Here is a 24528-nt window from a genome sequence, read left to right on the forward strand (position 1 = left end):
GATTGTGCATTGTGGATCTTTTTCCTGAGTTAGCTAGGGAATAGGGGAAGAACTTGCAGAAGAAGTGGATGGAGTGTCATTTGGATTCTCTGATGTGCATATAGGAGGGAGAGATGGTCGTAGATAGTAATTTCAGAGAGGTAGGCGCAACAAAGTTTCATTCAGCCAAATGGGTCTGGACAGGAATCTCTTATATGACTATCTCCCTCTCAAACAGGTATACCAGTTTGGATATCATTGGGGTGGGCATGGACCACAGGGATAGCCTCTCTGGGGAGAATAGTAGCAACAGCCAATTCAGTGGCATCATGGCAGGGTTGGGCAAAATCTTGATGAATGGACCTTTTGATCAGATGCACAAATGGAGATTTCTGTGGCCACAAGTGCAAGTCCATGTCTCTGACCAGGCTCACTTTCAGAGCCAGTGGAACTTGTATAAGAGGGACAGCTTACACCTAAACTGGAGAACCAATATCTTGGTGGGTATTACTGATGCTACTTAGGACAGTTTAGACTGCAGTGGGGTGGGACTCTAATTTGGAAGAATATCATTTCAATATTTGGGGCAGATGTCCAGTGAAGTAATGGTATTGTATTTTAGGCTCTAGAGGTCTAGGGGAATTAGAGGAGCAGATAAGTATGGTCTTTGCAGATGGCTGCAGGAGTGATAGGGTTGAAATAGCAGATGATTTCAACTTTCCTCCTGTTTACTGAGTGCAAAGTGCCTGAATGGGGTGCAATATGTAATATGAAATATGACTTAAGAGTTTGACTCTCAAATGTTGTGCACTTCAAGTTAAGTGTACTGGATAAGGTAGTACTTGATTGTCAGTTATTGTTACATATCTTATAGATCTAATATGTAGTCAGATTAAATACAATTAAAGTCCTTGATTTGGGAATAATAATTCGATCTCTTCTGAACATTAGAAGGCCACAATGATTTGCCTGTAATTGAATTTGAAAGTATGGAGGAGAAATGCAAGAAACGAGTCATATCTTCATGGCTTGCCTAACATTTGTCAATTGAATTTGTGGGAATGGATCAACTAAATAACTAGAGACCAGTTACTTGTTAATTTGGAAGAATATCATTTCAGTATTTGGGGCAGATGCTTTTTGGGAATGTCTAGTGAAATAATAGTATAGAGACCAGATGGATACTCAAATTTCAGTTAGGCCATGGATTTTTAAAAACTCAACGTGCAAGTTTTGCTGGAATTGGGTACTTGGAAGAAATTGTAAACAAGTGGATGCAATAATTGATGAGTTTTGTCCACTTGCTAATGAGACTAAGGTCAATGGAGACCCTTGAATTTCAGCAAGAATGCTGACTTTGTGTTGAAATACTTCTGCCAGTGTACCAGTGACTCAGACTTGCAAGTGCAGTCAGAGGCCTTTGGAGATTTATAACTGATAATTTGATGGTTCTTGCAAATTTTAAATGGTGCATTGTATGTGCAGAATGAATACTCAGCTTTTCCTCCTTTTACGGAACCCAGCAGTAGTCAGGAAAGAAAATAAATGTAGAGTTGAAGAAATAAATGAGTGATCCAAGCAACTTATTGACAAAAAGATCAATAAAAATGTAAAATAAATTTCTGGAGAGAGAAAAAAATGGATGTTATATTTTAAACAATGCAAAGGTTGGTTTAGGCTTTCCCAGGTCCTAGGACGCTGCTATAATTGGTCTTGTTCGAAAGGTGGAAACTTTCTGATCAATGTAAAATTTACTGCATGATTTGGCAAAACTTAATTTTGTTATGGTTTTATAACAAACAATGCACGTCCATGACAAAAGGGAATCTAACAGAAATCGGTTGAGATTTTCTGCTTTTTTTTGTCATAAATGAAAATAACACCAGTAATTTAAGATGTTGTCCTGAGAATGTTGCAAGGTCAAGTTCCACAATAACCTTGCTGCATTTTGAGGATTTTGGATGGCATATTTAAGAGCTCTTTGTGCCCTTGCATACAAGAGATCCCTTGGCACTATTTGAAATACTCAAAAAAAAAGTTTACTCTTTTCCTCATTCAACCTTAGGCACACAATGTTGCTTTTCCTACATTGCAAATTGAAATATTTCACTATTCATGAACTGTTTTGAGATTGAAGTTGAGGTGTGTTTGTCTTTACTAAACTATGATGTATTCTAATTAATCCATTTGAGCCATTTAATTGATATGGCCTTCATTTTAAACAACATACATTTGAACATAATTTGATTAAGGAATTAATTGGCACATGTGGCTGAACAATATTGTATGTTATCAAACTTTCTTATTATTCCAGGAAACATTAGATTCCAACTTAAGAATTCAGCATGCTTTATCCTTGCAGCCTTCTCAGCAGTTCTTCCTGCCTCGGCTCCAAGTGTAAATGTAAGGAGATCACGGAGTTCAGTCAGTAAGATCATAAGGAGAGGTTATTTCTTTGCTCCTTTTTCTGAACACCTCAACAAATATCTCTTTAAGTCTGCTTCACTTCATTACACTGCCCCCTCAATCACTTGATGTATGCAGATGAAGGGGAGATCGCATACAAAACATTCCAAAAGTTAAAAGCCTGAACAGGTTAGATAAGGCAAAGTTATTCCCATGGTAAGGGAGTCCAGGGCAAGAGGGTACGACTTCAGAATTGAAGGATGTCCATTTAGAACAGAGATGCGGGGAAATTACTTTAGTCCGAAGGTGGTAAATCTATGGAATTTGTTGCCATGAGCAGCTGTGGAGGCCAAGTCAGTGGGTGTATTTAGGACAGAGATAGATATTTTCTTGACTTGCCAGGGCATCCAAGGGTGTGGGGAGAAGGCAGGGGAGTGTGGATGACTGGAAGAATTGGATCAGCCCATTATTGATTGGTGGGGCATACTCGATGGGCCAAATGGCCTACTTCTGCTCCCGTATCTTGTGGTCTTATGCGTATCATATACTTGGGCTCTAACTATCTAAGTCAATATATCTGTTATGCTTGGAGCTGGTCACAGGCATCTTCACAAGGCAAGTTACGTCCAGGGTCCTCTGCACTTAACAGAATCAGAATTAATATCACTGTCTAATGTATGTAAGAGTTTTACCTGTCTTGTATGTACAATATTAGGTAGGGATAGCAATGAGCAGAGACCTCTTTGATCAGCTTCTTAGTTGCTCAGTGAATGCTTGAATTCTGTTTTCCTCTGTTTACTAAATTACTTGCTGTGAGTGAGTTTCTTGAAGTTTCCTACGGAATCTAATTTTGTTTAATCCTGTACATTTACCTCCTTGGTCAAGCATTGTTAACTGCACATTTTTTTCCTCTTGTTCCATGAGCTATTTTTATTTGATTTATATTTGACTTCCTCTTAATTCACTTGTGCTATCACATCAGGTTCTGCAAGTCAACAGATAACCCCAGCTCTGGCTTCCAGTGTGCGTGTGTGTGTGCGCGCATGTTACGTGTTACATGTTACACTTTGGAAGGACAAACTCCAAAGCAGAGTACAAAGTAAATGGCAGGATACTTTGTAGTGTGCAGGAACAGAGAGATCTGGGGGTACATGTCCACAGATCCCTGAAAGTTGCCTCACAGGTAGATTGGACAGTTAAGAAAGCTTATGGGGTGTTAGCTTTCATAAGTCGAGGGATAGAGTTTAAGAGTCGTGAGGTAATGATGCAGCTCTGTAAAACTCTGGTTAGGCCACACTTGGAGTACTGTGTCCAGTTCTGGTCACCTCACTATAGGGAGGATGTGGAAGCATTGGAAAGGGTACAGAGGAGATTTACCAGGATGCTGTCTGGTTTAGAGAGTATGCATTATGATCAGAGATTAAGGGAGCTCGGGCTTTACTCTCTGGAGAGAAGGCAGATGAGAGGAGACCTGATAGAGGTATACAGGATACTAAGAGGAATAGATAAGAGTGGACAGCCAGCGCCTCTTTCCCAGGGCACCACTGCTCAATACAAGAGGACATGGCTTTAAGGGTAAGGGGTGTGAAGTTCAAGGGGGATATTAGAGGAAGGTTTTTTATCCAGAGAGTAGTTGGTGCGTGGAATGCACTGCCTGAGTCAGTGGTGGAGGCAGATACACTAGTGAAATTTAAGAGACTACTAGACAGGTACAGGTGTCCCCTGCTTTATGAATGTTCGCTTTACACCACTTTGCTTTTACAAAAGACCTACATTAGTAACCTGTATTCGCAAAACAGAGGATTTTCGTTTTTATGAAAATTTTTCCCGTATAACTTAATGGTTCTTTGCTTTACACCATTTCGGCTTAAGAAAGGTTTCATAGGAATGCTCTACCTTTGTAAAGGGGGGAGGGAACACCTGTATATGGAGGAATTTAAGGTCGGGGGATATATGGGAGGCAGGGTTTAAAGGTTGGGCTGAAGGGCCTGTACTGTGCTGTACTATTCTGTGTTCTATGTCCTATCTTCACCAAAGTTCCATTCATCCACCAATACTGTCCTTTGTTGCCCCTGTGTATGCCATCTGATAAAACCTACTGTCTCGCTGCTGTTGATATCTCTCGTGGTCAGTCCAGCACTTAGCTCGACGGACTGCTGCCATTCTCTAAACTTCAGCAAACTTCATAAGTGGTAAACTGTATAGTCCTGCACAGAGTTTTATTTCTTCAGATTTCTTCTGTTTAAATTTAACAATTTGTTGTGATCCAGTTAGATCCTTTTAAGAACACTCTCCCAAATCTCACTTGCTGAATATGAGAACAAGAAGAACATGTCCAAATAATCTCTTCTCCTCTATCAGTACTGGTGCAGAGTTTTGACCCGAAATGCAGCACATTTGATAATTCTTTTTGGAGCAGACATAGGCAAATGCCTTTCTGGAGTTAACTGTAATAGTTCTGTGTGGTGAGTTTGGTTATTTTTTTGAGAAATTTTCTTTAAAATTGTTTGCAAGAACTGCTTTTTAAGAGCTTTTAGAATGGCTATATCAGGCAACTTTAGATATTAAAGAAAAGTGCTTTGTCATCAGGCAAAGATCGTAAAGATGTTAGTCCTTTCCCTTAAAATGTTATGGTGTGGGGCAACAATTCTGCAGCTAATTTTCTTTCAACTGCTTATGAAATACAGCAAAGCCTGTTTAAATCTGAGCTGTCCTGATTGCATTAAGTTACACTGTATTGTTTTGCTAGTATTTGTGCACATTAATTTATTTATTTTATTTAGAGATACAGCATGGAACAAGCCTTTCTGGCCCAATGAGTCACGCCGCCCAGCAACCCACCTATTTAACACTAGCCTAATCACAGGACAATTTACAATGACCAATTAACATCAAGGTATGGAAATTAACAGTCATGTAACAGTCTTAACCCATAGCTGATATTCTTCGTAGAGCTCTTATTTGGAGTGTAAGAAAATTTGCATTCAGGAAATTAAGGGAAACCTTGGATTTATCTTTTAATGAGGAATATTCAAGTCAGCAGCTGAGCCATGCTATTGCATTGTAATCCTTTATAGTGTATTTGCCTCCGGTTGAAGGGAGTAAAATGTGAAGGGGCTTTGAGAATAATGACCAGCATTACTAGAACATTTATCAACCTTTGGACATGCCATGGATACTTTTGAAATTACACACTTAACCAGTTGACTGTTGGAGAGGAGAGAAGAATTCAGTGGACAAAGAAGCATTTCTGGAGGAACAAGGGATGTGTCAGCATTTTGGGTCATGAAACTGCACCACATTAAGTGAGGGATCGCGAATAGATGGCCAGTATACTGTTGGATAGGTGTCTTTTAAGAAAGCCTTATCTAGACATGTCCCGTGAGAATTTTGCCTGATCGAATTTGTGTCCATCTCCATGTTACTCATTATTGTTTGAGCTCACGTTAGGTTAATTTAAGATATAGACAACTGTGAGGGAATGAATTGTTCCCCTTCGAATATATTCAGTTATACTAATAATATGGTGATGCACCTGTTGTTGAACTTGTGCTGCATGCCCACCTTTAGAAGTGTATCTCCCATTAGGTATGGAGATCAGACCTGATTAGATTTTTATAGATGAACTATGCCAGGGCGCTTTATAGTTAATTAGTGCAAGGTGCCCTATGTACCTTTCGAGTGGCCTCACGTCCTTGGAGTCCTAGAGAAGTACAGCACAGAAACGGGCCCTCAGGCCATCTAGTTCATGCGAAAACCATTTAAACTATCCACATACCTATCCAAGCTTTCCTTAAATGTTGAAATTGAGCTCCCATGTACCACATGCGCTGGCAGCTTGTTACACACTCTCACAACCCTGTGAGTCAAGAAGATTCCCTTCATGTTCCTTTTAAACTTCTCCCTTTCACCCTTAACCCATGACCTTTGGTTGAAATCCCTTCCAACCTCAGTGGAAAAAGCCTGCTTGCATATACCCTCTCTGTACCCCCCATAATTTTGTATACTTCTGTCAAATCTCTTCTCAATCCTCTACATTCTAAAGTATGCAGTCCAAACCTATTCAATCTTTCTTGTATCTCAAGACTGCCAGACCCAGCAAAAGCCTGCAAATTTTCTCTGCAGTCTTTCAACCTTGTTTACATCCTTCCTGAAGGTAGGCAACCAAAACAGTGCACAGTATTCCAAATTAGGTCTCACCAATATCTTACAAATTCAACATAACATCCCATCTTCTGTACTCAATACATTAATTTTTGAAGGCCAGTGTGCCAAATGCTTTCTTTACAACCCTATCTGCCTTTGATGCCACCTTCAACGAATTTATAGACCTGTATTTCCAGATCCCTGTGCTCCATACTCCTCAGTGCCCTACTGTTCACTGTGTAAGACCTACCCTGGTTGGTCCTACTGAAAATCGGCCAAACCTCTCACTATTCTGCATTAAATCCCATCTCCCATTTTTCAGCCAATTTTTTTTCCCCCAGCTGATGTGGATCCCTCTGCAAGCTATGATAGCCTTCCTCACTATCCACTACACCAGTAATCTTGGTATGAACTGCAAATTTGCTGATCTAGTTAACCACATTATCATCCACATCATTGATACAGATGACAACAGAGGACCCAGCACCAATCCCTGTGGCACACCATTAGTCACATGCCTCCAGTCAGAGAGGCAATCCTCTACTACCACTCTCTGACTTCTCCCACAAAGCCAATGTCTAATCTAGTTTGCTACCTCAAGCTGAATGCTGAGCAACTGAACCTTCTTGACCAGCCTCCCATGTGGGACCTTGTCAAATTCCTTACTAAAGTCCATGTAGACAAGATCCACTGCTGCCTTGTTTTCAACCACCTTCCTGGTAACTTCCTCAAAAAACTCTAAGATTGGCATGATTGGCTAGACATGACCTGCCATGCTGATGCGCCTAAATCAGCCTATTTCTATCCATATATTTGTACATCCATTCCCTTAGAAAATTTTCCCACGACTGATGTCAGACACACTGGCCTATCATTTCCTGTTTTCTGTTTTGAGCCCTTTTTAAACAGCAGAATGACATTGGATATCCACCATTTATCTGGTACCTCTCCTGTCGCTAAGGATATTTTAAATATCCTCCTGGGACACTGACAGTTTTTACATTTGTCTCCTGTAGGGTCCAAGAGAACACCTTGTCAGGTCCTGGGGATTTATCCATCCTGATTTACAAACACCACCTCCTCTGTAATCTATACAGGGTCTATGAATTTGATGCCACTTTGCCTCACTTTTATAGACTCTGTATCCATCTCCCAAGCAAATACAGATGCAAAGAATGCATTTAAGATCTCCCCCATATGTTTTGACACCACACCTGGATTACCATTCTGGTCTCCCAGAAGACCAATTTTGTCCTTTTCAATCCTTTTGCTCTTAACGTACTTATAGAATCCCTTAGGATTCTCCTTCACCTTGTCTGCTAGGGCAACCATGCCTTCTTTTAGCCTTCCGGATTTCTTTCTTAAGTGTTCTCTTGCATTTTTTGTACTCTATAAGGACCTTATTTGTTCCTACTTGCCTATACTTGCTCTGCATTTCCTCGTTTGTCTTTAGAGCTATGTAGAAAGCTGAGAAGCAGGACCTCCCTGGTAGTAATTTCTGGATTGCTTCCTGTGCCATACGTCAGTGAGGGTAGAAACAGGATGATTTGGCAGAAAAATGCGTGGATGAGAAGCTGGTGAAGGAGGCAGGGCTTCAGATTCTTGGATAATTGGGATCTCTTCTGGAGGAGGTATGACCTGTTCAAAAGCGACGGGTTGCACCTGAACCCGAGGTGGTCCAATATTCTCGCGGGCAGGTTTGTTAGAGCTGTTGGGGACGGTTTAAACTAACTTGGCAGGAGGCTTGGAACCAGAGTGAAGGGACTCAGGATAGGACAGATGGTAGAAAAGTAAAGATGGCGTGTAGTCAGATTGTCAAGAAGGGCAGGCAGGTGATGGGACTTAGTTGCAGCCAATAGGCTGAGTATCAAATTATTAGGGATTCAGAGTCAGAAAGGTCAGCAAATACAGTACTCAAGGTGTTGTATCTAAATGCACGTCATATAAGAAATAAGATGGATGATCTAGTTGCAGTATTACAGATTGCCAGGTATGATGTTGTGGTCATCACTGGATTGTGGCTGAAGGATGGTTGAAGGATGGAGCTGAATGTCCAAGGTTTCACGTTATATTGGAGGCATAGGAAAGTAGGCAGAGGGTGTGGTGTGGCTCTACTGGTAAAGAATGGCATCAAGTCAGTAGAAAGATGTGATGAAGGATTGGAAGATGTTGAATCTTTGTGGGTTGAGTTAAGAAATTACAAGGGTAAAAGGACGTTGATGACATTTATGTACAGGCCTCCCAACAGTGGCTGGGAGGTAGACTACAGGTTACAACACGAACTGTGAATGAAAAGAGCAATGTTATGGTAGTCATGGGAGATTTTAACATACAGGTCGATTGGGGCAAATCAGGTTGGTAATGGCTCGCCAGAGAGTGAGTTTGTTGAATGCCTAAGAGATAGCTTTTTAGAACAGTTTGTCGTTGAGCCTACTAGGGGATCAGCTGTACTGGATTGGGTGTTATGTAATGAACCAGAGGTGATTTGGGAGCTTAAGGTAAAAGAACCCCTTAGGAACCAGTGATCACACAAATTTGATAGGGAGAAAGTAAAGTCTGATGTAGCAGTATTTCAGTGGATTAGGAGCTGGCCAAAGTAAATTGGTAGGAGCTGCTGGCAGGGATGTCAGCAGAGAAGCAGTGGCGTTTGTTTCTGGGGAAAAATGAGCAAGGTGCAGGACATGTGTATTCCGAAAATGAAGAAATACTCAAAATGGTAAAATAACACAGCTGTGGCTGACAAGGGAAGCCAGAGCTATTGTAAAAGTAAAAGAAAGGGCATTCAACAAAGCAAAAATTAGTGGGAAGATAGGGAAGTTTTAAAAAAACCTACAGAGCAACTAAATAAATCATTAGAAGGGAAAAGATTAAGTATGAAAGCAAGCTTGCAAAGTGGATAGTAAGTTTTTTCATGTATGTTAAAAATAAAGAAATGAGAGTGGATATAGGACTGCAAGAAAATGAGGCAGGAGAAATAATGAGAGACAAGGAGATGACTGATGAACTAAATGAGTATTTTGCATCAACCTTGACTGTGGAAACCACTAGCAGTTTACCTCATGTTGTTGTGTGTGAAGGAGGAGAAGTGGGTGCAGTTTCTGTGACAAGAGAGAAGGTGCTCAAAAAGCTGCAAGACTTGAAGGTAAATAAGTCACCTGAACCAGAGGAACTGCGCCCTAGGGTTCTGAAAGAGATAGCATTAGAGATTGTGGTGGCATTTCAAAATTCATTGGACTGTGGCATGGAGAATTGCAAATGTTATTCCACTCTTCAAGAAAGGAGGAAGGCAGCAGAAAGGAAATTACAGACCAGTTAGCCTGACCTCAGTGGTTGGGAAGATGTTGGGGTCAGTTGTCAAGGATAAGGTGATGGAGTACTTGGTGACATAGGACAAAGTCAGCATGGTTTCCTGCAGAGAGACTTGGGAGTCATGTTAGCATTTTATTTCAAGAGGTCTAGAATACAAGATCAAGGATGTGATATTGAGGCTTTATAAGGCACTGGTGAGGCCTCACCTAGAGTATTGTGAACAGTTTTGGGCCCCTCATCTTAGAAAAGATGTGCTGGCATTGAAGAGAGCCCAGAGGAGGTTCACAAGGATGATTCCAGGAATGAAGGGGTTACATACATGGAACGTTTGATGGCTGTAGGTCTGAATTCAGAAGGATGAGGGAGGATCTCTTTGAAATCTTTTGAATGTTGAAAGGCCTAGATAGAACAAATGTGGAAAGGATGTTTCCCATGGTAGGAGAGTCTCAGACAAGAGACTCAAGATAGGGGCACCTTTTCAAAACAGATGTGGAGAAATTTCTTTAGCTGAAGGGTGGTGAATTTATGGAATTTGTTGCCACTTGCAGCTGTGGAGGCCAGATCGTTGGGCGTATTTAAAGCAGAGATTGATGGGTTCTTGATTGGACATGGCATCGGAGGTTATGGGGAGAAGGCCGAGAACTGTAATTGAGGAGGAGATAGAAAAACAAGGATCAGCCATGATTGAATGGCGGAGCAGACTCGATGGGCCAGATGGCCGAATTCTGCCTGTGTCCTACGGTCTTATGGTCCATAAGGGCCTCAGTATCTTTTATAAACCAAAGTTCTCTGCACCTGTTATCTTTATCTTTATTCTGACAGGCATAAAGGAGTTTTGTACACACAAAAGTTTTGTTTTTGAAGGTCTCACTTTCCAAGTACATCTTTGCCAGAAAGCAGCTTGTCCCAATCTTTGCCAGTTCATTTCTGATACCATCAAAATTGTCTTTCTCCAATTTAGAATCTCACCCTGAGAACCAGACCTATCTTTTTGCATATTTATTTTGAAACTAATGCCATTGTGGCCACTGGATGCAAAGTGTTCCCCTACACAAATCTCTGTCACGTGCCCTGTCTCATTCCCTAATAGTAGATGCAGTACCACACGTTCTGTTGGTGGGACTTACCCAAACTAATGAAGGAAACTTCTCTGAACACATTTGACAAACTCTATCCCAAATAGTCCTTTTATAGTATGGGATTCCCAGTCAATATGTGGAATGTTAAAATCACCTATAACAAGCTTGTGCTTCTTACAGCGGTCTGCAAGACTTGTTACAAATTTGTTCCTTTAAATCCTTGGGACTGTTGGGTGGTCTGTAATATAGCTCCAATAATATAATCATACCTTCCTTATTTCTCAGTTCCACCTATAATGCCTCAGTAGCTGAGTTCTTCAGTTTCTTCTGATGGAGCACTGCTGTGACATTTTCCCTGAATAATTATGCCACTCCCCCTCCTTTAAATCCACCTGCTCCATCGTGTCTAAAACAATGGAACCCTGGAATATTGTGCTGCCAATCCTGCCCCTCCTGCAACCAAGTCCCACTTATGGCAACAAAGTCACAATTCCAGGTCCATCCCTTGAGTTCATCTGCCTTTCCTACAATGCTTTTTACATAGGCAGCTCAGAATGCTAGTTGCACCATGTTCAGCCTTTTGATTCCTGACTTTGTATGTGGTCTTAACAACATCTGCCTCCACAAATTGTTCTGGCACTCTGGTTCCCATCCCTCTGCAACTTTAGTCTAAACCCTACTGTGCAGCATAAACAAACCTTCCTGCGAGGATATTAGTTCCTCCAGTTCAGGTGCAAACTGCCCCTTCTGTACAGGTCCCCCCTTCCTTGGAAGAGAGCCCAATGATCCATCCTAACCCAACTTATTAGCCACATGTAAAACTGTATAATCTTCCTCGTTCTGGCCTCGCTAGCACGTCGCAAGCTTAACAATCCTGAGATCATAACCCTGGAGTTCCTGCCCTTTAGCTTAGCACCTAACTCCCTGAACTTCTTATGCAGAATGTCATCACTCATGCTTCTAATGTCATTGGTACCTGCATGTACCACAACTTCTGGCTCTTAAGAATCTCCTCCCACTTAAGAATGCTGAGGATTTGAAATGAGATGTCCTGGACCCTGGCACCCAGGAGGCAACATACCATTGTTCTCGTGCACAGAACCTCTTGTCCATTCTCCTAACTAACGAATCCCTATCAGCACAACGTGCCTTTTTTTCCTCCCCCCCCCAATCCCTTTTGAGTCACAGAGCCAGACTCAGTGCCAGAGACCCTATCACTGTGACTTTCCTCTGTTAGGTCATTCCCCCCCTCCTAACAGTATCCAAAGTGGTATACCTATTGTTAAGGGGGATGGCCACATGAGTACTTGGCACTGGCTCCTTCACCCCTTTCCCCTTCCTGGCTGCTATGCAGTTTTCTGTGTCCTGCATCTTGAGTGTAACTGCCTCTCTGTATGTCCTATCACCCCGAGCCTCTCGAATGATCCAAAATTTATCCAGCTTCAGCTCCTTAATGCAGATTGTCAGGGAAGGGGGAAAAATCTTAACCCAGAGCTTTTCTTTGCTTTCTTTGATTGAAGCCTTGAAGAGCTAAAGCTTCAATATCACCACTTTGACTCTCCACTCAGACAACGGCTGCTGTAATGATGGCCATTGTACTTGCCTTGCCTTTCTTTAATTTGCTCTTGCTAATCAATCCCAAATGCCAATTGGTCAAAAGCTCAATTGCACTGCTGCAACCCACTGTTGCCTTTTTCTACTCAAGCAGTGGACCAGAGTGAAATCCCCTCCTCTCAAATCTTTTGATGCCTGGATCTGTTACTGGTCAAAGCGCAATTGTGCATAATATATTCTTTTCCACATCGTATTTCCTTTTGCCCATTCACTTCTGCATATACCCATGACATTTTGACACCGTCAGAACATTCTTATGGTAATTCATAGATTTCCTTGCCTTTTAAATAATTCCATCATAATATGGTTATCAAATATGAATTCTTCTTGATGAGAATTACGATGATAGAATTACTATGGCTAAATAACCACCACCTCTACAAATCAAAACTATGCTGCTGTCTGGAAGAATAATCCCAACAGTTTTCTTGTTTTTTCTTTCCACTCTTTTATGTAAGTGTATACCCCAGATAAATACTTTGTGGAGATTTTGTGATGTATATGATTATATGATGTATATGTACAATGTCTGAAATACATCTCATGGAAATGTTTGTTTGATGAACTTCAATAAAAAAATAAATTACAAAAAAAAAGTTCTAATGATTAAGTTTTTGCCACCAATTCATGTAGATAATGCTCTTTGTGTAAGAAACAAAACACTCAAATCTCTGTCACTTTTTGTCAAAATCTCAATTCTGTCTCTGATGGGATGGCTTTTGTTCAATATCCAATAAAGTCTAATCCTGATTTGTCCACATCATGATCGCTTCACCCTGTTTGTTCCAAGGGCAATAACCTGAGCTTCGCCAAGCCAATCCCTCTTCTTGGAACTAGTCCGGTATTTCTTGGTTGTATATTCTTTTGATGACTTCTACACTTTTTTTGAAGTGCAGTGACCAGAGTTGGATCCAATACAAATTCCCTGCTTTTGTATTTTAGTCTGGTTTTTGAATCATATAATTTCACATGCTTCACTTGTCATTCTCAAAGTGCCCTGCTAATGTAATGACAGGAAATTTTCAGTCTCTTGAGTAATAACTGAAAAAGATATTGTAGAGTAGTTGACAGATTTCATTACATGCACTGTACACTTACAATCTGAACAATTTTGGTCTGCAAACACTCTTTATTTCAAAGTTACTCTTATAGTATGTTGCTATATAGTCCTAAGTTAATGAGTAAAGATATACGGGATGTTAAATTTGATTTTGGTACACTTTTACGACCTATTAATTCACCAATTTTATTGCAACATAAGCTATACACAACAGATACAACTGTTCCCACCTGGCAGATAAATCAAGAAATATAATGGCAAAGGAATGAAGGGTAATACTGTACATAACTCAAAATTTATAAGAAGCTGTTATACTTAACCATTCCACAGTAGAACAATTGGACCATTCAGAGCCTTGAGTCTTGTATAGAATTGGAGCTGATCCTCAAGTTCACTTTTCTGTCCCTTTCACATAATACTTAATTTTAGAGAGTCATAGAGTAGCACAGCACAAACAGGCCCTTTGGCCCAATTGTCCCATGCCAACCAAGGTGCTGCTCACGTAAGCCAATTATGTTTGCCCACATTTAGCCCATATTCCTCTCGAATGTTTCCTATCCACGTACCCGTACAAGTATCTTTTGAAATATTATTATTGTATAGTCATTTCCTCCAGTAGCTTGTTCCATATTTGCACCAACGTTTACATGAAAACTCCTTGGGTATCTTTTAAATTTTTTCCCCCCTTGCCTTAAACTGATGCCTAGATTTTGATTTCCTGGGGAAGAAGACAGGGTAAAAGCAGAACAGTCTGTGTCCCTCGTGACTTTATACATCTCTGTAAAATCATCTTTCAATCTCTTACATTTCAAGGAATGAAGTCCTAGCCAGAGCTGTTCCTAAAACGTTGAGTGTCCCTGTGCTACCTTCATGATGGATGGTACGCTCTCAAGGCATAGCCTTTTGAAGATGTCCTCTGTGGTGGGGAGGCTAGTGCTTATGAAGGAGCTGGCAGAGTCTCCGGCCCTCTTCAGCTTTTCTGATACCATGCATTGGCGCCTCCATATCAGGTGGAAATGTAGCCAGTCAGAATGCTCCTCATGGTACATCAAGAGAAATTTGCTAAGGTCCTTGACGTACAAATTTATTTGAACTGCTAATGAAGTATAGCTGCTGGTGTGCCTTCATAATTGCATTAATATGTTGGGCCTTGTATAGATCCTCTGAGATATCATTGCCAAGGAACCTTTTCCACTGCTGACTCTGTGATACAACTGGTGTGTGTTCCCTCGACTTCCCTTTCGTCAAATCCACTATCAGTTGCTTGGTCATGCTAACATTGAATACAAGATGCGAAACATGAGAAGCTGGAAATCCAGAGTAACATGCACAGAATGCTGGAGGAACTCAACTCAACAGGTCAGGCAACATCTGTGGAAAGGAATAAATAGTCAATGATGGGCTGACACTCTTCATCAGCACTGAAAAGGAAGGGGGAATAAGCCAGAATAAGGAGTAAGCTGGAAGGTGATAGGTGAAGACAAGGTGGGGGTGGGGGGAGGAGAGGGGGATGAAGTAAGTAGCTGGAAGATGATAGGTGGAAAAGGTGAAAGGCTGAAGAAAAAGGACACTGATAGGAGAGGAGAGTGAAGCCAGAATGGAAAATGAGAGAAATCAACATTTGTGCCACCAAGTTGGAGGCTTCCTAGACGGGATATGAGGTGTTGCCCCTCCAACCTGAGAATAGCCCACTTCTCTCATCTTCCATTCCTCTCTGTCTTCCCTCTTGCCTCTTCTCCTCATCTGCCTTTCACCTCCCCTGCTGCCCTTCTCTCATTTCTCCCATTTCCCCCACCCACTTACTACCTTCCTCCTCACTTGGCTTGTAATCCTAACTTGTACTCCTTCCCCACACACTACCTTCTTACCTTGGCTTCTTCTGCCACCTTTTCCAGTCTTGATGAAGGGTCTTGGCCCTTTATTCCTCTTTATTCCTTTCTGAGATCCTGCCTGACCTGCTGAGTGATTCCAGCATTTTGTACATGTAATTCTTTATTACTCTTTATTCCTTTCTGAGATCCTGCCTGACCTGCTGAGTGATTCCAGCATTTTGTACATGTAATTCTTGAGAGCAAAACTATTGTTGCGCCACCACTCTACCCATCATCAATCTCTCATTCACCTGCATGTCGCCTCATCGCCATCTGAGATTCTGCCTGCAATAGTGGTGTCATCAGTGAATTTATTGATATTTGAGTATTGGACTAAGCATGTAGTCTTGAGGTGTGCTTTGTTAATTGTCAGTGAGGAAGAGATATTTCCATTCCACTCTGACTGGTCTCATGATGAAGTCAAGCTGAGTCTTGACCTTGGGATAGTGGTGCATAAGTGCTGCCAAGGCTCAGCCCATAGCATTTGTGTAGGAGTGGCTGATTTGTGATTAAGTCTGGAGATGTAAGATTATTCACAGATTTGTTCTCTGGTGCACAGTGGCCAGTGTTACCTTGTGGAATGCGCTGCATCCCTACTTGTAGGGGGTGACAGAATTGTAGCTTCTCATTGGCGGGGCTGGAGTGGAAGAGGAGCATAACTTAATAAGGCATGCACAATCTCTGATGTGATCCATTGCAAAGAAAACTTCATGTGGTACAGTAAAGCCATGTGGGTTTAATATTGGGTGGATGTGGGTTTGTGTGGGTTGGGCAATAGTTCAGGAGGGTGCTCTTCATATTTTAGATATTACACTTAGGGTTTTTAGTGAAACCCACAAGTTGTGTTTATTTAGTGTTGTTGTCTTGCTACATGTTATTTACCTTAGTGATAGGAAACAGAGCTTAGTGGTAGTTTTCCAACTGGGAATGCTGGGATTTGTGCTGGTGTCATTATTGTTTGTGTGTGTGTGTGTATATATATATATAAAAATAATGTAATGACAATTTAGATAGACTAGTCAGGAAGGTTGCCTTTCTGCAGGGATATGTTAGGGAAGAGGGGTTAAGGGGAGGGGGGAAGGGTTGATAATTTTTTTTTCCTTCTGTAACCATTTGAAAATACAATAAAAAAAATTTTATAAAAAAAAGATACCTTTGAACTGTTGATTAAATCTGGTCCCAGCTCCTGTAGCTTTAAGTTGAAAAAAGCACCTATTACCTATTGAGATTACCTCTCAGTTTATTATCGTCAATACCAAGGTATAGTAAAAAACTTATCTGGCATTCTGTACATACAGATCAGATCATTACATGGTGCGTTGAAGTAGAATAAGGTAGAGCAATTATAATGCAGAATAAAGTGCAACAGGCACATAGAACAGAGAAAACCTACAGCACAGTACAGGCACTTCGGCCCACAAAGCTGAGCTGAACATGTCCTTACCTGAGAAATTACCTAGGGTTACCCATAGATCCCTGTGGCACACCACTGGTCACCAACCTCCATGCAGAATATGACCTGTCTACAACCACTCTTTGCCTTCTGAGGGCAAGCCAGTTCTGGATCCACAAAGCAATATCCCCTTGCATCCCATGTCTCCTTACTTTCTCAGTAAGCCTTGCATGGGGTACCTTGTCAAGTGCCTTGCTGAAATCCATTTACACTACATCTACTACTCTACCTTCATCAATGTGTTTAGTCACATCCTCAAAAAATTCAATCAGGCTCGTAAGGCACGACCTGCCTTTGACAAAGCCATGCTGACTATTCCTAATCATATTATGCCTCTTCAAATGTTCATAAATCATGCCTCTCAGGATCTTCTCTATCAACTTACCAACCACTGAAGTAAGACTCACTGGTCTATAATTTCCTGGGCTATCTCTGCTCCCTTTCTCGAATAAAGGAACAACATCCGCAAACCTCCAATCCTCCAGAGCATCTCCTGTCCCCATTGATGATGCAAAGATCATTGCCAGAGGCTCAGCAATTTCCTCCCTCGCCTCCCACAGCAGCCTGGTGACTTATCCAACTTGATGCTTTCCAAAAACTGCACATCCTCTTTCTTAATATCTACATTCTTAAGCTTTCTAGTCCGCTGTAAGTCATCCCTTCAATCACTAAGATCCATAGTGAATACTGAAGCAAAGAACTCATTAAGTACATCTGCTATCTCCTCCGGTTCCATACACACTTTTCTATTGTCACACTTGATTGGTCCTATTCTCTCTTGTATTATCCTCTTGCTCTTCACATACTTGTAGAATGCCTTGGGGTTTTCCTTAATCCTATTCGTCAAGGCCTTCTCATGGCCCCTTCTAGCTCTCCTAATTTCGTTCTTAAGCTCCTTCCTGTTAGCCTTATAATCTTCTAGATCTCTATCACTACATAGCTTTTTGAACCTTCCATAAACTCTTCTTTTCCTCTTGACTATGTTTTCAATAGCTTTTGTACACCACGGTTCCTGTACCCTACCGTCATTTCCCTGACTCATTGGAATGTACCTATGCAGAACTCCACACAAGTATCCCCTGAACATTTGCCACATTTGTTCCATACATTTTCATGAGAATATCTGTTTCCAATTTATGCTTCCAAGTTCCTGCCTGATAGCCTCATTTTTCACTTTTTTTCCAATTAAACACTTTCCTAACTTATGAATGAGGATAATGCCTGATGGGAGAGGAGAAAATAGGCAATTTCTGAGACGGATAGGGCCTTTGATTTTGCTGGCTGCTTTACTGAGGCAGCAAGAAGTGCAGACAGGGTTAACAGAGAGAGGGCTGGATTCCATTATGTATCCACAACTCTTTGCAGTTTTTTTTTGTGGTCACACGCAGAGCAGTTGACATAAAAGCTATTATGCATTGAAATCGAATGCTTTCAATGGTACATCGATTAATAATTGGTACAGATCAAAAGCCTCCTGAAGAAGCAGAGATGTTGATGAGCTTCTGTGGCCACAGCATCTGCATGATTGGACCAGGACAGGTGATGTTCACTCCTAGGAATTTGAAACTTTCAACCCCCTCAACCTCAACACCATTGGTGTAGACAGAATACAACTCCCCTACCTAAAGCCAATAAGCAGCTTGTCTGTTTAAGGTTGTTTCATGGCACCATGTTACTAAGATCTCTTAACTCCTTCATGTACTCAGTCTCATTGTTGGAAATGTAGCTCACTACAGTGCAAACTTGTAGATGGAGTGAGAGCAGAATCTAGGCACAGAGTTATGAATGCACAGGGAATAGAGAAGGGGTCAGAGGCACAATCTTATAGATAACCAGTATTGAGAACGATCATAGTAGAGGTGTTGCTGCCTTTTCTGTTTGGCTGTGCTCTGTTAGTAAGTCAAGGATCCATTTGGAGAGAGTTGTTGTCTCTTGGGACACAGCTTCATGATGAATTTGTAGTGTTAAATATGATGCTGTAGTCAACATAAATAGTCTGTCATGGGTGTTTTACTGACATTTAAGATCAGCAGTGGTTTAAAAAAAAAACTGGGGTATGTGTACCATGGCATCTACAAGTAGTTTCCCATTTCAAACAGAGTTTAACAGCTGCTGTTATAGAGGAAGAAAATGCACCTTTTGTACAATTTGTATTTTTCAAAGTCTCTTTGCTGGGCCATGTGTTGCTGTTCCCATCAAAAGTGGAGTTTGGACATCTTCACAGTATTTGATAAGTCAAGTAAAAATGTATCAGTGTTTTAATTGTTGCAATACAGGTAGTCCCCGAGTTACGAACATCCGACTTACGAACAACTTGTACTTATGAACCGAGGAAGGAGAACGCTGTTCGCCATTTTAAATTGGATCATGACGTCGTCTGCCATTTTAAGTTGGATCGTGATGCCGTCCACCATTTTAAGTCATCGCCCTTGACACTGTGTTAAGTGTGTAACTTTGTATTTGGCATAAAATTTTCTTAGCAAGATTCACCCTGACCATCCCCCCCCCCCCTCCCACCCCAGCCTTTTCCGGTCGGCTGGTGGCACAGTAAGACCAGCGCTGGGCTCGAGAATAGAGGTTCCCGAGTTCGATACAGTTACAGGTCGTTCCCAAGCACTTTCTCCATCCATGCCGGATTGATGTTAAGCTCGCAACTCGACCTTGTTAAAAAAAAAACACTGCCACTTCCAGTTTAAATTCCCACGTGGAATATTGTGGACGATCAAATACCCAAACCCAACACAGCCGCCACTTGAAACATTTAACCTGTCTCAGTGCGGTGGACTTTAGGACCCGCAAATTCAGTGCGGTGGTCCTTAGGACCTGGTGAAGCTTGGGACCCACCACCCACAGTGTTTCTGTTCCATTGATGGGAAGTGATCGCAATTGAAAATAAAGTGAAAATAATAAAGCGTTTGGAAAGAGGTGAAACGTCATCGGTCATTGGCTATAGTTGGTCAAGGATCGGAACAATTTTAAAGGATAAAGTGAGAATAATGGAGCATGTGAAAGGCACTGCCCCGATGAAAGCTGCAGTTACTACTAAGCAACGCAGTGGTTTAATTATTGGAATGCATACGTTAAGTTTTATATGCATAGAAAGGTAAAATATATACTGTACACTAAGACAAACGTTTGACTGACGCTAAATAATACCGGATGTACTTGTTCCGACTTGTGTACAAATCTGACTTAAAGATGGACTCAGGAACGGAACTTGTTCGTAACCTGGGTCTGCCTGTATTTTTATAAAGTTTTTATGTTCAACCAATATGAGTCCCTTTTCATAAATGGAAATTAGCTTTGAAGCAGAAATTTCACAGCAGGTATTCTATAAGGTTAGTTTGCCAGGTAACATTCACTGTTAACTCAAAAAATCCTAACGTTACTCTGGATGTAGAATATACTGTACATGCGCACAAGGCAAGCCTTGAACACATCCGCCTGCTAATTGTTTATAGTTATTTGCATTAAGTTAATCCTCAAAGTTTTAGTTGTTGCCTAGAGTTCTAAAATGTTTTGATTTTATGATGTCATAAATTGGATGTTTTTAAATATTATTTAGGGCTGGAGACAAGAGTTTTTTTCACTTTGATGTATGTTCCTATACTGCTGGAAGGGCTAGGGATTATTTTGTTCTAACCGTCAATAAAACTCATTTGATTTAAACCACTGCTCAAGTTTTCACATCTATCTCATCTGTCTCTTTCTGTACAGAAAATGCCCGAAGGGTCGGAGGACTGTAGGCACTGGCAGGCCCATTGACATCCATCCCCTGTAACTGTTCCAGTAATTCATCCAATCCTGACCATGGCACAAGGGAGCCAACAGATTGATATTCAGGTGCTGCATGATCTCCGGCAGCGCTTCCCTGAGATCCCAGAAGGCGTGGTGTCTCAGTGCATGCTGCAGGTACTGTTTAAAATAGGACCTATCAGCTGCTCAATACCTTTTACATTAGAAAGCAGCAAAGTAAAAGTTTGATGTATTTGTATGGTAATCGTGCAGACTTAAAGTAATTGCATAGTTGCTAACGTCCCCTAAAAAATTCAGGTGGATATGTTGCATCCACAGTTATTGGACTGATTACAAGGACTTTCAAGTTATGGGTTGACAATACTTTCATTATAATTTGAGTTAAAAACACTAACAAAAAAATGTTGAATTAGTGCACCTTTGAATATTTTTGCTAACCAACATGTCTTCTGCATTCTAATTTGCAGCCCTTTTTTAGACTTGTACATGTTACATTTTACATCAATAGAACTATATTTGATAGTATGTTTTAACAACTATTGCATGTTGTATGAAATTATTTAAAGATGGTGTATAAATTGTTCAATGAAACTAGGAGCATGATTTGGTCTTGTGTCAGCTGCAGAAAAGTTGACAAGAAGTAAACAAAATCTTATTATCTTGTTGAAGAAATAACATTGTGTCTCGATTTGGAGAAATTTGGAAGAAACATGCCATAGGATTTTTGTTATTACTTCATCTTAAAGATTTAAAAAACTATTTTTAAGCTATTAATATCACAGGCACATCTGAAAAAAACATTGCTTCATCTGGATATGTGTGTGTGTGTGTGTGTGTGTGTGTATATTTATATTCACTCGCCCCTCCGGAAGTTTTCATGTTTTATTGTTTTACAGCATCGAATCACAGTAGATTTAATTTGGCCTTTTTAACACTGATAAACCGAAAAAGTCTTTTTCATATCAAAGTGAAAACAGATCTCTACAAAGTGATCTAAATTAATTAGAAATATAAAACACAAAATAACTGATTGCTTCAGTATTCACTCTCTCCCCTTTTACCAAGTCATCACTGGTGCAGTCAATTGGTTTTAGAAGTCACATAATGAGTTAAGTGGAGATTTGTTCTTGCAGAGCTGTGTGCAATCAACTTGTTTCAATTAGAAAAATACACCTGTATCTGGAACATCCAACTGCTGGTGAGTCAGTATCCTGACAAAAATTACATAATAATGACAAAAGAACACTTCAAGCAACTCCACAAAATGGTTATAGAAAGGCACAAGTCAGAAATTTTCCCAAGTCACCAAATATTCCTTGGAGTACAGTTAAGTCAATCATCAAGAAGTGGAAAGTATATAGCACAATTGTAATCCTGCCTAGAACAATCCGTCCTCAAAAACTGAATGACTGTGCTGGAAGGGGACTAGTGTTGAACACCACCAAGAGACCTATGACACTGTGGAGGAGTTGCGAGCTTCAGTAGCTCAGATGGGAGAGACTGCAGATACAACTGTTGCCCAGTTGCTTCACCAGTCGCAGCTTTATGAGAGAGTGGCAAAGAGAAAGCCACTGTTGGAAAAAAATGCTAACATGCAATCTTGGCTCGAGTTTGTCAGCAGGCATGAAGTCAGCTGGAAGAAGGTTCTGTGGACTCATTAACCCTAAATTGAGCTTTTTGGCCATTAAACACAATGTTTGGCGGAAGCCAAACTCCGCACATCATCAGAAACTCACCATTTCTTCCTTGAAGTGTGGTGGTGATGGTGGTGACTGCACCATGTTGTGTGGATGCTTCACTGCAGCAAGCTCTGGAAGGCTTGTGAAGATAGGGTGAAATGAATGCAGCAAAATACAGGGAAACTGGAGGAAAACTTGATGCAGTCTGCAAGATAACTGTGACTTGTTAGAAGATTTGTTTTCCAGCAAGGTAATGACACCAAACATGAAGCCAAAGCTACACAAGGATGGCTCAGAAGCAACAAAGTTAATGTCCTGGAATGGGCAACTTGGAGTCCAGACCTCAATCCAACTGTGGCTGAACTTCAAAAGGGCTTTTCACTCATGATCCCCATGCAATCTGACTGAGCCTGAGCAGTTTTGTAAAGAAGAATGGGGAAAAATTGCATTGTCAAGATGTGCAAAGCTGATAGAGATCTATCCACACAATGTCAAGGCTATAATTGCTGCCATGGGTGCACCTGCTAAATACTGACTTGAAGGGATTGAATACTCAGCCATTTTGTGTTTTATATTTGTAGTTGAATTAGATAACATTGTAGAGATCTGTTTTTACTTTGACACGGAAGACTTTTTCTGTTGATCAGTATCAAAAAGAGCCAGATTAAATTCACTGCAATGTTGTAAAATGATAAAACATAAAAACTTGCAAGTGGCGGTGATGAATACTTTGTATAGGCATTGTATATATGTTTGTGTGTGTTTGCATGTGTATATCCTTCTGTCCCTAGCTGCTGAAGGAGCCTGGGGATATTTTTTTCCCAATACCATTATGAATCCCAGACCAAAAATTTAAATGTGGGAATAAAAATAAGAAAAAAAGTAGTAACTGCAGGCTCAGCAGTTTAATAATAATGACTGTGAAACCAGTAATTTTCTAAGACAAAGATGGTGGGGAAGACACATTGTAGTGAAGTAATATTACAAACTACAAGGATTGAAGGGAAAAATGTTCTTAACTGATTAATTTTAAGTAAAACTCATAATATCACTTGGAATGGCAAATTATCACCAAGGACTTTGAATTAACCAGAAATCGCAGGAATTGTTAACTAGGGACACAGATGAGGAGTTTTATCTTCAAAGCACATATATTTAAAAATTAAGGAAGAAGACTGAAGATCAGCCTGAGGAGTTTATGCTTAGAACACTACATCTATTGACAAGGTTACTCAACTAATTTTTCCTCAGTACTAAACAAGTGAAGCCAAAGGATGAAATGAAAAATTTGCAAAATGATTTAAGTTGTAAATGACATTATGCATAAAATGACAAATCAAGTAAGGAGTTGCATCTAAGTCAAATATGTCTGGTTCATAAATATATAATAATATTAACAAGTGGAATTGAAGTATTAATAGTGTTATGATAGTGATTGTTAATAAACTGTGTACTGTGAATTTTAGAAAAAAAGGCCAGAAAATCTGGCTAAATGTCAGAATCTAAGTTTGTTAAGGCCAGAAGAAGTCTGTCGAATATTATGAAAAGACCAATTTTAACCTGAATCCCTCATTCTGTCTGTTTTTCTTTTGCTACAATGCAACAACATTGAATAGATAAATCAGGGAGGGGAATAACTTTTCACAATTGCAAGTGAAGCTGCAAATAAAAGTATAAGAAATTTCTGTTTGATTGTAAGCAGAGACAAGTTGGCACTTTGTGCTAAATGTAAGAAATAGTTGTGCAGAATGGCACAGGATTTGAAACAAAACAAATAACAAGTTCTGATGAAGGTTTGTGCTAATCTATCAAGCAGGGTACAAACCCCATTTCCAGAAAAGTTGGGATATTTTCCAAATTACAATAAAAACAAAAATCTGTGATATGTTAATTCACGTGAACCTTAATTTAACTGACAAAAGTACAAAGAAAAGATTTTCAATAGTTTTACTGACCAACTTAATTGTATGTTGTAAATATACACAAATTTAGAATTTGATGGCTGCAACACACTCAACAAAAGTTGGGACAGAGGCATGTTTACCATTGTGTTACATCACCTTTCCTTTTAATAACACTTTTTAATCATTTTGGAACTGTGGATACTAATTGTAGTAGATTTGCAATTGGAAATTTTGTCCATTCTTGCTTGATATAAGACTTCAGCTGCTCAACA

General features: G+C 40.4%; 1 protein-coding gene across 8 annotated transcripts in view; it reads left to right on the forward strand.

The window, feature by feature from the left end:
- tab3 (TGF-beta activated kinase 1 (MAP3K7) binding protein 3) overlaps positions 1 to 24528 on the forward strand; it is a 147320-nt gene that overhangs the window by 42669 nt on the left and 80123 nt on the right. For 4 of the 8 annotated variants that reach the window (XM_059968158.1, XM_059968156.1, XM_059968157.1 and 1 more), the window contains exons 2-3: positions 5169 to 5281; positions 20635 to 20829. The exons of 1 other annotated variant lie outside the window; for it this stretch is intronic. In XM_059968158.1, the coding sequence (XP_059824141.1) occupies positions 20728 to 20829 (102 nt within the window). In that variant the 5' untranslated portion in view covers positions 5169 to 5281; positions 20635 to 20727. Of the gene's footprint in view, positions 1 to 5168; positions 5282 to 20634; positions 20830 to 24528 lie in introns of those variants that run through there. 3 more of the 8 variants (XM_059968154.1, XM_059968155.1, XM_059968159.1) reach the window with 3 other exon arrangements.

This window comes from Hypanus sabinus, chromosome 4, assembly GCF_030144855.1.
Source record: "Hypanus sabinus isolate sHypSab1 chromosome 4, sHypSab1.hap1, whole genome shotgun sequence".
Taxonomy (NCBI): domain Eukaryota; kingdom Metazoa; phylum Chordata; class Chondrichthyes; order Myliobatiformes; family Dasyatidae; genus Hypanus; species Hypanus sabinus.